The following is a 15,102-nucleotide window of genomic DNA, read 5'->3' on the forward strand; positions in this document are numbered from 1 at the left end:
GGAAGTTAGAGGATTGTGAAAATCGCCTACGCTGGAATAACCTGCGTGTCCTTGGCATTCCGGAAAAAATTGAGGGCGATGATATCCGCGCCTTCATCATACAACTTTTCCGTGATACACTCCCTGAGCTTTCCACCTGGAACTGGGACCTGGAAGTCCAACGCACCCATAGAGTACCACTGTCTCTCAAACCCGCAGCAAAACAGGGGGGCTATCCTCATGCAGTTTTAGTATACTTTGGAAATTTTCTTTTAAGACAGGCTATTTCCGATAAAGCTAAGCCGGAAGCACGACGCAATAGAGATTCTATGTCAGGACTGGAGGCTTCGGATTATGCTTTTCTCTCTTCGCTGTTTATTCACATAAAACCACACAGCAGCCAGAAAAGCATCAAAACTCGAAAAAAGATTTTTTCATTTATATTCCTAACACAGGAATAATCAGAAACACATCATAATAACATTTTCTTAGAACCACAACTCCCATCAGTCCAACACTAGATAGTCCTTTTACAGTGTCCATAGAGCCAAAGATAGGGCGTCCATCTCGTGAACTCCTCCTCTTTCTTTGCTGCTTCGCAGCCAGTTAAGTGCTATTTCTCCCTCTCTCTCACAAAATTGTGTGTGGGGGGTTTTTTCTTGTGTGGTGTGAATCCTATACTGTATAGGTTGGTTACTTGGGTTTTGGCGGGTTCTGTTTGGTTTTCCTTCTACAGAGCCCCTTCATCGCGGGGACGCCTTGGCCCCTTACGCGATGTCCCCGTGTGTGCCGCGGTGCCTATTATACCGCTAGAGGGCACCGTAGCGTCTCGTCTGCCCTAGCGCGGTTCCGTCTCGCTGACTGGAGCCGCGCTGGGGAGAAGGAGTCGCGCCAGAGCCCTGTTGCCGCCTAACCCTGACGCCCTTCTTGGGTTGTATTATCCCGTGTCTGAACGCCCCGTTGGGGTCTGTATTGGTGGTTTCGACCGCGCTGACGCCTACGGGCAGGTTTGAGCACCTTTTTGCAGCTTTGCTGCCGCTGGGGTTGGTACCCGCTTAAGCGCGCTGGGAGGCGGTGTGACCCGGTCTCTGTGAGAGGGTCGGCGCGCTGTGAAGGCTGGTGCTGCCTTCGTGACTGCCAGGTTCCGCCGGCATACAAACGTTGCTAGCCTCCGGTTAGCCCATATTTGGCAGGTTCTACGCCAACAAAACCCTCAGTTTTCTTGTAATTGTAGCTGCGCATTAGGTGCGTCATGGCTGAGGGGTATTACGTTGAGGAGGAAGAATTTCATCAGTACCTCCAAGACGATGAGTTTTATGCGGCTGTAGATCAGTCGATTTACCGTTGTGTACAGGAGATTGTAGGGCCCATGGAGGACAGGCTGTCCGCCCGCATAGTGGAGGAGTGCGCAAAGTTGGCGCTAGGCCTGGCAGGGATGCCAGTCGCTGACCCTGGACAGCCACCGGCGGCCAAGAACGTTTGTAGGGACGAAGGCCCAGAAGACGCGCAGGGCGTGGATAAGGACGCTGTTGAACGCCTACGGGACACTTTTCTGGCTAAGGCGACCGTGCCTGCACCTGTGTCGCTCCCGCCTCAGGTCCTCTCAACCTCGGCTGGCACTGCCCCTCCCTCCCCGGGAGGACTCTCCCCTGCGGATACCGATGAGGAGGACGAGGATTCCGTGCGGTCTTGGCGACCGTCCACATCCGTGGCGGAGTTACCCAAGGACACTTCGGGCATGCTCGACCCGGATGAGATAATTCATCCGCGGTCGGCTGCCTGGGGACAAGGTCGCGCAGTTTGTGGCGGGCCGCCTCCGCAAGCCCTTAGAGAAGGAGGCGCGCAGTTGCCTGAGAGGAGAGTGTCCCCGTCATACTCTGGAGGGTAAGGTAGCTATGACACCAGAGTTAGACGGGAAGATGGCCACTTTCATGGCCAAGTTTGTTAAAGATCCCCGTAAGGGAATTGATCGTTCTTGGCGTTCATGCCAAGACAAGCTACTGGACGCCATAGGCCCGCTCACGAAAATTCTCGATATGGCCGAGGAGGCCAAGGTGTCGGGCACCCAGATATGCCCGGAGGTGTTGTCGAACTGGGCGCAGAGGGCAGTCATATTTTTGGGAAACGCGAACTGCGCCCTTTCAACGGAACGACGTCGTTCCCTGCTAATCAAACTGGACCCCAAATTGGGAGATTTGGCCTCTTCGGAGGCGGGCGCTGTTGCGCAAGGGGGTCTCTTTGGAGAACCCTTTATCAAGGAGCTGGGAAAATTCGTTTCTACGTTCACTTCCTTGGACAAGGCCCAGTCCACTATCAAAAGGGTCTTCCCCCAACGTTTTTCCCGAGGGGCTGGTCGTGGCAGGGGCCTCACGACCGGCCGTGGCGGTCAAAACCAACCCAATAAAGGGCAGGGCTCCGGCAAAGGACACTACAACCCCTCTGCGAACTACAACAATTTCTACCCGACAAGGGGTCAGCGCTTCCGAGGACGTGGAGGCTTTAGGAACGACTCCGGTGGCAACAATTCCCACGGTGAGTGTGATCCCCGCGGAGCAAGTTGTGATTGGGGGAAGGTTGGCATGTTTCCCACGGGCTTGGGCGGCTATTACGACAGATGCATGGGTCCTTCAGACCGTGCAGGGGTTCCGTATAGAGTTTTACGATCAGCCGCGCCAGCTACGGCCGCCTCGTCCCATAATTTTCTCTCAGCCAGACGAGCTGTTGATCGACGAGGAAGTCTCGGCGCTATTGCGCAAAGGGGCTATTTGTAGAACAACGCGTCACCCTGACGGTTTCCTAAGCAATATATTTCTCGTGGAGAAAGTGGACGGAGGCAAACGGCCAGTCATCAACCTCAAAGAGTTCAACGGCTGGGTAGTGTACAATCACTTCAAGATGGAGGGCATCCATCTGTTGAGGGACGTGCTGCTCCCGAACGATTGGATGGTTCGCCTAGACCTCAAGGATACGTATCTAGTGGTCCCCATCCATCCACCTCAACGCAGTTTCCTCCAGTTTTGCTGGAGGGACATGGTCTTCGAGTTCAAGGCCCTTCCATTCGGGCTTTCCTCGGCCCCTTGGTGTTTCACCAAGCTCTTACATCCGGCGGTAGAGGTCCTGCGGAGTCAGGGGATTCGGTTGATCGTCTATCTGGACGACATCTTGCTGATGGCCCAGGACCCGGGCAAGTTGACCGCTCATCTATCCCAGACAGTCTCCCTCTTGCAGGGTCTGGGGTTCATTATTAACGGCGACAAGTCGGTCTTCACGCCTGCCCAAACCATAGTGTTCTTGGGCTTTGTGGTGGATTCGTTACACGCGACTCTCGGTCTTCCGTCCAGGAAGATGGCCAAAATCAAGCACGAACTGCGACAGACAATCTCCAAGTCGCACACCTCTCTTCGGCAGATTGCCAGAGTGGTGGGACTCCTCTCGTCGTCCATTCAGGCGATCTTTCCGGGCCCTCTTCATTACCGGGCCCTCCAACGTCTCAAGGCGCATCATTTGCGCAGAGGGCTGTCCTACGACCACCTAATACCTCTGTCAGTGGAGGTCAAGGAAGAGATGACCTGGTGGCTCACCCACATGGAGGCGTGGAACGGCCGAGCAATCTTCGGGTCCGTTCCGGACTTGGTGATAGAGTCCGACGCCAGCAGGTCCGGTTGGGGCGCTCGCTGCGGGGATTTCTCCACAGGCGGCGCTTGGTCATCCGACGAAGAGCGGCTTCACATCAACTGCTTGGAACTTCTAGCAGGATCCTTTGCCGTCCGTTGCTGGACCAGAGATTCAGTGAAGTCTTGTGTCCTTCTACGAATGGACAACGTCTCAGCGGTTCGGTATGTGAACCATTTGGGGGGTCCGCGATCACGAGCGCTAGCGGATCTAGCGAAGGACTTTTGGGACTATTGTCTCGCCCATCAGATCTCGGTAACGGCAGAATACCTTCCGGGACAGGCCAACCAAGTTGCGGATTGGCACTCGCGATATCTGCGAGACTCCAGCCAGTGGAAGCTAGATGTTCAGGTGTTCCACTGGCTGGCAACGTGTTGGGGTCCTTTCTCCATAGACCTGTTTGCGTCCCGACTGGACTTCCAGCTGCCGAGATTTTTCAGCTGGAGACCGGACCCTCTGGCGGAAGCGACGGATGCGTTCCTCCAGGATTGGAGTCGGGAACGACCGTATGCCTTCCCGCCTTTCTCCATGATAGTGCGGGCCGCGGCCCAGCTGCGCCGACAGATAGCGGAAGTGGTGATGGTGACGCCCGTGTGGAGGTCGCAAGTGTGGTTTCCAGTTCTTCTGGAACTTTCCTGGGATTTTCCAATCCTACTCCCCCGGCTCCCTCGTCTTCTTCTCAATCCGGACGGGGACCCTCATCACCTCCTCCAGGGTTCTCTCCGCCTCATGGCATGGAGGCTTTCCGGAGACGCTGGTCGCTCCCAGGCCTTTCGGAATCGGCTGAGCATCTTTTGTCCAAAGCCTGGGCAGGTAGCACTGCAAAAACGTATAGATCGGCTTGGACCAGGTGGGTTAGTTGGTGTCTTCGACGGGAATTGGATCCCATGGTCGCAGGACTCGTTCCCATCCTGAATTTCCTGGCGGAGTTGTCTCCGGCTGGCTTAGCATACCGGACTATTAACACGATACGGTCTGCCATATCAGCGGCTCATGAAAAGTTGGATGGAGTCGCGGTCGGGGAACATCCCCTCGTCTGTCGACTCCTCAGAGGAGTGCGGCTTGCCTTACCACCGGAACCGAGATATTCTGTCCTCTGGGACGTCAATGTGGTGTTAAACCTTTCTCTTTCTTGGCAGCATAACAAGTATCTTTCATTAAAGGAATTGTCTGCCAAACTGGCTATGCTCCTCTGTTTGGTGTTGTGTCGTAGGGTGTCTGATGTGCGCGCCTTGTATATCACGGCGAGAGTGTTTTCTCCAGATGGAGTTACCTTTACCGTGGGCCGCCGCACGAAGTCTGCTACAAGGTCCATTTCATACCCGGCCTTTGCGGACGTCCCTAAGTTGTGTGTGGTACAATGTTTAAAAACGTATGAGGATGTTACAACAGAACTTCGCCCTCCGGGCAAGCGGCAGCTCCTGATTGCGTTGCGCAAACCTCATAAGGCGGTTTCTTCCCCCACTATAGCCCGTTGGGTGCGATGGGTGTTACAGGAAGCTGGTATTGATACAAAACAGTTCGGAGCTCACTCCGCAAGAGGGGCCATGGCCTCCAAAGCATTCGCCCTTGGGGCACGTTTGGAAGACCTAATGCGTGCTGCGGATTGGTCTTCAGATTCAACCTTCAAAAGGTTTTATTTCAAGCCAGTGATGGATATTGCAAGTTTGGTGGTAAACAAGCTTTGAACAAGCATAATCCGAAGCCTCCAGTCCTGACATAGAATCGAAATTTGCCTAGCTTAGTAACGGTAAGTTTCAATTCTATTAAGGACACGGAGGCGAGGATTATCCCACCCATACCTCCTGCGGAGATCCCGCCCGTACTGGAGTAAGTAAATGTTTTTCCAGATTGAATTCAGTGTATACCGTTCTCTTTGGTTGCTTTTTGACGACTTGTTGTACTGCTATTGGTGATTTGCCTTCAGGCTTTGGCGGGTATGGCAAAGCTCACATTGTTCTTTTTTCCGCCAGGTAATGATGGTGCGAAACAGGATCGTTAAGACTTTGGCTTGACTCGCGACGAAGAAAGAGGAGGAGTTCACGAGATGGGCGCCCTATCTTTGGCTCTATGGACACTGTAAAAGGACTATCTAGTGTTGGACTGATGGGAGTTGTGGTTCTAAGAAAATGTTATTATGATGTGTTTCTGATTATTCCTGTGTTAGGAATATAAATGAAAAAATCTTTTTTCGAGTTTTGATGCTTTTCTGACTGCTTTGTGGTTTTATGTGAATAAACAGCGAAGAGAGAAAAGCATAATCCTCGCCTCCGTGTCCTTAATAGAATTGAAACTTACCATTACTAAGCTAGGCAAATTTCGATTCTATCTCATACTTTGTACGACCAGACTTCAGCCACGTAACTGTGGAAAGGAGATGGCGCTTACGACAATTAATTAAGCCATTTTTGGAGAAGAAGGCGCAGGCGTACCTCAACAATCCAGCTAAATTGAAAATAATATTCGGAGGACAAACAATATTTTTTACATCTGAGATCAAGGCGAAAGAGTACTTAGACAGTCTGAATTAACTAAATATAGAACCTGGAGAGCGATGGGGGCAGGAGGAGGATAGCATGGTTATTTTACTTGTCCGTCTTTATCTATACAGATTATATCTGATGGAGCAATAAAGCTACCCAACCGTTGTCTAAGATGGAGAAGTTTTGTCGGTAGATTGATGGAGTGGGTATATGGGACATTATATTTTTGATTAAGTGACTAGGTGCATATATATTATATTATATCATATTATCTGATCGTATGAATATTTGATTTTATGATTGTATTATGCGATACTATGGGTTATGGTCTTAAAGACCAATGCATGAAGAGTATGTCCCTTTGTTATCCTCTCCTTTTCTTTTTATCCATCCTCAATGCCCTCCCTGCCCTCTCCTTTTCTCATTTTACCTTCCTCATTCTTCTTTGATTGTTGTTCTTTGCTCTCTCCTCGTTTCCGCATTGTAATGTTTTTCCTTCGGATGTTCTCTTACTTATTATTTAACACTGCTGCGCACTGGCTAAGGAACATTTCTCCATCACTACAGACTCTAAGAGAGTCTCATTGCCTTTCTTTGTGGGTGGAGGGGGTCGAGTCAGGGGGGTGGGGGGGAGTGTAAAAAAATAAAGAGAGCAAGTTCAAATACTTAAGAGACATATTAAAGTTTGTAACAAATAATGTTCAATTATTGGTAAGAAATCTGAAATTTAAATTGTGGGTATGTTTATTTAAGCGAAAAATGCTCTATAGTGATATTGCTGGTATAACTGCTGAATGTATACAATGGGGAAGTTGAAACTTTGTTGTTGGAACATCGCAGGCCTGAATGATAGGGCCAAAAGAGTACAACTATATCAAATAATTCGTCAAGACTCCTATGATGTCTTGTGCTTACAGGAGACCCACATTCCGGTGGGAGAGAAAGAGCTGCTAAATATACCTGGCTATAATCTCCTTGCTTCAACAACGCAAACGTCCAAAACTCGTGGGGTCGCTATTTTAGCAAAAACATTTTTGGGCCAACCTAGGCGTAGATTGGTCGATCCACACGGTAGATGGGTTATAGTACAACTTGATCCAGGTATTACCATCTGCTCGGTTTATAGGTCAAATGTAGATGACCCCCAGATATTTCAAGATCTTGAGTTATAATTGGCATCTTGGACAGGTCTATTAATTACTTGCGGAGATTTTAATGTAGTGTTGGGCGCTACATTGAATAGTCAATCATATCAGAATCATATCAGAATTATAAAGGGCGTAAACCTAAGGTATATAGGGCAGTAAGGCAACTTATGGATAGCCATAATTTAACTGATGTCTGGGATTTGAAGAACGGGAATGATCCTGGTTATACTTACTTTTCCTTTCCCCACAATAAGTATGTCAGGATTGACTATATTATCTACTGAGAACGCTACCACGTCAACAATAGCTAAGTCTCCCAAAACACTATCTGACCACAATGCTCTTATCCTCACTTTTGATATTATTAGCTATAAGAGACCCAAACATCAGTGGTCATTTGATCGAAAACTCCTTGTGAATACGGAGTACATAACTTATATAACCCTCTGGGCTCAGGATTTTTTTGATTACAATCAATATAGTGCCCCCAGATTTGTGGTCTGGGACTGCTTTAAAGCAGCTTTAAGGGGAGAGACCATTGCCGTTGTTGCTAAACGCAAAAAGAACCAGGATAATGCAAATCAACAACTTAATTTGGAGTTAGCAAGTTTAGAGGTACTACACACCACCCAGATACATCGTGGGGAAGAAAGTCAGAGTACCCTACAGAAAATACTAGTCCTTAAGACAGAAATGAATAGTGCCCTAACACAAAAAGCAGCTGAGACTTTCCAGGTAAATCAAAGAAACATCTATGAAAGTGGTGAAAATGTTGGGAAACAACTTGCTTTTCGTACACGACAGAAACAATCCCATAATACGATACAAACTATTGAGTCTGAGGGGCAGAAATACACCACATCTGCGGATATTGTAGGGGTCTTCCAACGGTATTATCAAAAACTTTATTTAAATGAAGATATACAGCTGGTAACAGATACTAAAACTTTTCTAACTAACTGGCTATTACACTCAGAGTTAACTAGGATGATTGATGATTCAGTTAAGGAAGATCTTGATAAGGAAATCTCAATTACCGAAATTGAAATAGCACTTCTAGAGTTAGCCAATGGAAAAGCTGCCGGCCCCGACAAAATCCCTTTGGACCTTTATAAAATACTTGGGAAGCAGATATTGCCCTATTTATTAGACTTGTTTCTTGGAGTCCAACATCATGGCATACCACCTGAACCATGGAAAAGTACAAACATAGCCATATTCCCCAAAAAAGGAAAGCCTCCTGAGCTTCCATCCTCATACCGCCCTATATCACTTATAAACTCTGATTCGAAACTTTATGCCAAGATTCTCGCTAACAGGCTTAGCAGGGTCGTTGAACATCTTGTGTCCCCGTGGCAACATGGCTTTATTCCCGGAAAGAGTACGACAGATCATACCCGGAGAGCCATTTCCCTTTTTGACATCATGGGAGCCACGGGGGGCATGATGTCAATGATCTTGCTTGATGCCGAGAAGGCCTTTGATCGAGTGTCTTGGCAGTTCCTGTAGGGTGTTCTGGAATTAAATAACTTTGGAGATGGTCTTATTAAATCTATTAAAGCACTCTATGTAGATCCTAAGGCCAAACTCACCATAGGCGGTATCGAATCAGAGTTTATTAATATCCAAAGGGGCACGAGACAGGGATGCCCGTGCTCCCCATTACTGTTCGCCCTTTACATTAACCCTTTAATATTGAAACTACTTACCTCCACACTAATAGAACCGGTGAAAGTTGGTATATTTAACACTAAAATCCTAGCCTATGCCGATGACGTGGCGGTATTAACATCCAACCCCGCTGAGGCAATTCAGGAGATAGAGCAAATCACCCAGACCTTTGGCTCTTATTCAGGGTATTCCCTGAATAGGGATAAACCTGTGGTGCTATGCACAGGAAATACCTTATTTGAGAGCCCTTTCAGAGTCAAACAGGCTACATACCTAGGGGTCTGTATATCTCCCGATGTTAAGGAAATTAAACAACTTAATTATGACCCGATGGTTAAGAAAATTAAAAGGTATCTCATTAGAGTAAATAACTTGCATTTGTCAATAATAGGTAAGGGGAATTATCTCAAAATGAATATTTTCCCAAAAATCTTATATCTATTTCGTGCGATCACGCTAATGGTTGAGGACAACATTATTAAAGCTTTAGATTCTTCCATGTGCAAATGTATGTGGAATTATGGGAAGATCAGGAGAGCGCTGCCATTTCTTACATTACCACAGCATAGGGGAGGGTTAGCCATTCTAAATTTGACATTATATTTATGGGCAACTCTCCTTCAGCAAATGGCCCCCTTATTTAACACTAAATCTAATATTGTTCCCATAATTGATCAATATATACCTTCCATCTATGAACTGATATTAGGGGATGAAGCTAGAGGGATGTTATTAAGGCAGGTAGAACCGTCTTACTTTAAAAAAAAAAAATTTAAGGTTATTATTGATGCATGGAAGATCTGGAAATATGCATCTAAACACCTAAAAATACCAAAATTTACTAAATACACCCCTCTCTGGCATAGCTCGATCTTACCAGCATATCTTAACGACAGCACCTCTCGAAAATGGGAGAAATCAGGCATTATCACTTTGAGCGATTTCGTCTGCAATGGACCGACTGCCACATTTGAGGCCCTACAGCAAAAAATTTCGATTCCCCCTACTGATTACCTAAAATATATTCAAGTCTATACTAGTATTCGACACTGCTCACCAAAAGTTGAATTAGAAAGTATCCCTTTTTTTGAAATTATCGATAGGCGGGCCACTAGGATAGGAACTTTATATGAGATGTTGATTAAAAATCTCAGAGATTACTTGGAACGTGTTGAGAGAGGATGGGTAATAAAATTAGATAACCCAAATGTAGATATTGACACTTGTCTGACTCCGTCCTCCAAATAATTTTTAGCTTCTAACCTCACGGCCCAGTATTACAGAACAATTTATGATCTTTATTTTACACCCTCAAAATTATATACCTGGGGCCTACAGCCTAATGATGAATGTCCAAGATGCGGTCAGCCTCTAGCGAATCTAACGCATATGTACGCTGAATGCCCCAAATTAGACATAATAAAGAAAATTATTTTCGAATTCTGGGCAAAAATTTTTGGACACAAATTAAGAGCCTCACTGACTGTATATGTTTTAGGACATGATGACTCTCTGGGTTATACCAATGAAGAACTAATGTCGGTTTTTATTGGCATGGCAGTGTTTCGAATTATACTGACTGCCCGCTGGAAAGAGCCTGAGGTACCTACCTTTCAAATGTGGGTATGTCGACTTTTGGGGATTTACAAACAAGAGCAAGCTATCTACAGAACTAGAGGAAGAAAATCTAGAATTCTTGGCGCCCAGATTTGGGCTTCTATTACTAACTGGTATGAAAATAGAAGAACCTCTAATGCTCCTTGTTTGATAGAGCTATGAATTGTATATTTTTACTATGATATGATATTGCTCCTTCGAAATGATCTGCCTTTGTTGTTATTTTGTTTTTGTTTCTTTTTTTTCCCTCTATAATGAAAGATCACGATTCTGTAACTTATGATGTCTTTTTTAGGCAATAACTATTAGTGTGATTTAACATAAATGAATTGATTCTTCTGTTTTGATATATGTATTATGATCTTGCTAAATAAAATATTTTTTAAAAAATTAAAAAAAGATGTTGTCACATGGTCTTTTACCATGCTTAATTGGAATGGATGGTTGCAGATGGAGGGCACTGACAATCATTTTTGGGGACAGAGATTTATTTTTCATCATCAAGCTTTTACCCAGAGCAAGAGAGACTAAGGCAGAAAAGGAAAAAAAGATGAAGAAGAGAAACATGGGGAAACAGAGACAAGAGGAGAAATGGGGTATAAAAAAGAACTCGCATGAATGTGATAAACAGGCAGGAAATGTATGGTGGTGGAGATAAGACGCATGACGTTAACTTAAAGCTAGGCAGACTTAGCATTCTGGAAACCCGACATTCAGAAGCAACCCCTTAAGAAAAGTTTTGGGATGTTTACTTTTTTTCCCTACAAATTAAGAATCGGACAAATCAGGGGTTTGTAAGAGTAAACAGAAATTCAGCTTATTAGTTTGGAGATAAAATTATAATTTACTATGAAATAAACTAAGGCAATGCACATGAAAATAATGAATTGAACAATACAAATGAAGGTAAAAATCACACGTATATTTGTTATATAATGGTTACTGAAATGATTGATGAGCAGCGATAGAAAATAAATGGGCGTGTCGAGGGTCCTCAGTTTAACCCCTTCAAAAATTAAGTATACCTCCAAGAGAGCTGGTTAGATGTAAAATCCTGAAGTGGGTGCTTCAGGAGGCAATGGCAGCAGACCGGAGCGAGGGGGTGGTGAAGGGGAGGTTCAAACGTACACTTGTCTTGAGAGGAGGAGGACTGGGGGCACGTGTAGAAAGTCAGTCCAACAGAATCATTTTCAGCACGCAGGAGAAAGACAGCATCTGAGGTTATCTGCTCGGGAGCTGCTAGTAATCGCCCAGTACCGGGCAGCTTTGCTAATGACTAAGAGATCACATGTGGCCTTGCCAGCATTCTCTTTGCAGCATCAAATGGGTAGATGAAGGGGCTACGATTAAGGTACCTACTAGTAGATTGAGTTAAATTGTCAGTGAATGTTTCGCTGCTTTTTCTCACTTGCATCTGAATTCAGATTGCAGAGAAACAATATCTAATGCTGCTATATTTAGTTTTTGGTGTGAATTTTTTTTCGGGTTGTGATAGCAACGTAGATTTGGGTGGAAGAATGAAATAACCGGGTTTGGGGCAAGTCATCCATAAGCTGGGCCCTTTTCCTGCCATAGCACAATGGTGTCAAAGTCCTGTTAAATCTGTGAAGTAAATTGTCAAAGCTTGTGGCATACAGCACTCCAGAAGGCTGCACTAAATCGCAACAAAAAACACGGGGTGTTTCCGAAAATAAATAAGATTAAAAATTAATTACTTAACGACAAAGACATAACATTGCTGAATACTGGATTATATTACAAAAGAGGTAAGACATCCTTAACTGCGTTACGTCAAAACAAAGATACAACATCACAAAAAATTCTTATGTAAAACATGCGCGACTTGTTCTTTCAAGAAGTACATTTGAATCAGACATGCAAGACTCACCTGTTGGCACGGACAGCCCCCATAGCTGTTCTAATCCTCTGCATGTGCGGTGGTGGGGGCGGGACTCAGAGCACTGCAGGGCAGTTCTTCACTGGGGGCCAGGAGGGGCCTGGCTGGGGTCCTCCCTGTTGGGAAAACAGCTTGCTTAATATTTATATTGGAGATGAGGCTTCGATGAGAATTACAAAGAGGGACAGGGTTAGTCAATCCAACTAGAGGCATGCCTACTACTGCCAGAAGTGCGGCCCCTTTACCTTTACTCAGAGATGTGACCCACTAAGGGCTCTGAGTCTGAAACTGCAAAAATGGTGTCAGAAGTGGGATTTGGGTTCTTGCTAAGGGGCTGCACAAGGAATGCATCTGTGGGTGTTGCTGTAGGCCTCAGACCCAAACTCTGAAGCCTGTTATGTTATTTAGACCATGAAATGTCGCCATCACAGCAGGGTGGTTGGAGCTAAGGGGCCCAATAAGCACATAATTTGGCCACATGAAGCGCAGTGGCCCGAGGAATGTGTTTGTCAATATCTATGGAGTACGGATGCCCTAAAACCGTTGATGGTTAACCATCACCAACAGTGCTTTTAATGGGCTGGTGCTATCCGGTACGGAGTACCAGCACTTTTTTATTTTGAGAGGGAGAGTACAAGAACTTCTCAATAGAGACGTAATACTTTTAATTGAAGAGTACCAGCATTTCTTAGAAACGAGCAGGTACTCTGGTAAAGAGTACCTGCACTTCTGTTTTTCCATTTCAAGTACTGATCACCGATATGTAGCCCACTGGGCCAGCTTATGCACACACATACTGGTAGCAATGAGGAAAAATATGGTCACTTACGAAATGTACTTTCTAGGCCTGTAGCTCAAAATCCAAAGGCTTTGCGTGGCTCTGATCAAAATACAAGTTATCCTCCTCATCTCCAGCGCCTAGTGGCAGCTGTGGGATTCCTTTTGACACTTGAGTCTTGTATCATCCTTAGGCCTTAAGGAGAGGGCAAGCCTCACAAGGTGTTGTCAGTCCAGATGTCTTACCCGGAGGAGGTAGGTAGTCTGCTGAAAGGAATGGAACGAGTATGGTAGACCGCTGGATACAACAGCTGGAGTGGAATACACCTGTATTTCTATAAGAGGGCCAATGAGGTACATTTGCACATGGGGCGTCTAGGTTGACCCCGTCCTCCACGACAATGAAAACGCTTTTGGTAATTGTTTTTCTCCACCACTAATTGCACTGAGTGCCTGTATCAGGAACCCAGGGGAAGGTGACCAGTTACGCTGCTCTGTCTGTCAACATGCATATAAATCAAATTAGTGATATTATGGAAGCAGTGTGATTATAGTGATCAAGCGAAACCACGACAAAACACCTCAAACAATACAAAAATAGTTGCACCACAAAAGCACCTCAACAGCATTGTCAGATTACATCTTGGACTCACTTTTGTCCTTGACAATTTTTTTTACTTTTGACCGAAGATCTCTGAACACTAAAGTTGGTACATTTCCTCCTTTTCACAAGTCTAATCTTTGTAACGGGATCCCTCCTCTACCTCATTCGGGATATAATCCAAATCAGTCCAAAACTACGCAAACGTGTTTTGCTTTCCACCATAATTGTCGGGACTCTTGCACCCAGGCTGGTACACCTCATGGTGGCAGAAATCATCCTGGCAAAGAAAAGGTAGACATATTTGATGAACTTGAACCCTCCTCATTACAGAAGCTTTTTGAACCTGAGGTTCCTACTCCCGCACCAACAGCTCTATCTTTTCAATGCACAGAGAAGGAAAAAACAAATATAGAACAAAAAGTATTCCCAATTTTTCTAAAAAAAAGAGTGGATAAAAAAACTGGTAATTCTAAAATGGAGGCCTTAAAAGCTGAACTTTCATAGCACAGGAAAAAGGAATTAAAAGTAAATCTGTCTGCAGAAAAAAAGAAGGAAAGAAGGGTAAAACGTCGTAGGATAAACAAAAAGAGCATTGATAAACAAAAAGAGCATTGTCAACATGCATGCAATCCACAATAGGCCCAAGGACTTTTACCCGCCCTCGGCGTAGACAAGATTTCCAAGTCCTGAATGCGTTCAAAATGGGGTCCTCTTCAGAAAAGAGAGCCTTCTCCATTGGGATACAAACGCAGAAATGTAGCACGAAATACAGTGATCAGCGCCGAAGGCTTCAAAGCGCATGGAGGCACGGGAAAAAGACGAGCATCTCCTATTTCAGAATGAGCCTGCGACCGGAGGAGTGGGTGTACGGCCCGCTTAGTACCTCCAAACAATGTGTCCACCAAAAAAAGATACAAAATTTGTCGGAGGTAGACCCTCGGCAGCGAACATCTCGGACCATGGTCCTCTGGTAAAGTGCAGGACGCGCAAGGTACTTCTCCGTGGACAGTAATGCGGCCGAGAAATCAGAAATTACAGAACAGGGAATGGAAATAACTCAGATTCAAGAAAAAAAAAGAATTAAAAAAACACATTTTCAAACAAGAGCGCGCAGCACGCCAGAGCTTCCCCCGAAGACATCTGCCTGCATTTTAAAAAGGGTAATTTGTGGTTATTTTTAACTGTTGAAGCAGAGGGTTTCAATTGCATAATTCGCTTTATGCAGTCACCCCTCGCGAACAGACGGTTTAGCGG

At 45.6% G+C, this 15,102-nt stretch overlaps 1 protein-coding gene across 1 annotated transcript in view; it reads right to left on the reverse strand.

The window, feature by feature from the left end:
* KCNJ4 (potassium inwardly rectifying channel subfamily J member 4) overlaps positions 1-12,579 on the reverse strand; it is a 138,587-nt gene extending 126,008 nt beyond the window's left edge. Inside the window, exon 1 of the mRNA XM_086936464.1 lies at positions 12,459-12,579. Within this exon, the coding sequence (XP_086792590.1) occupies positions 12,459-12,502 (44 nt within the window). The 5' untranslated portion in view covers positions 12,503-12,579. The remainder of the gene's footprint in view (positions 1-12,458) is intronic.
* Between the last annotated feature and the right edge of the window lie 2,523 nt (positions 12,580-15,102).

This window comes from Lissotriton vulgaris, chromosome 1_1, assembly GCF_964263255.1.
Source record: "Lissotriton vulgaris chromosome 1_1, aLisVul1.2, whole genome shotgun sequence".
Classification (NCBI taxonomy): Eukaryota; Metazoa; Chordata; class Amphibia; order Caudata; family Salamandridae; genus Lissotriton; species Lissotriton vulgaris.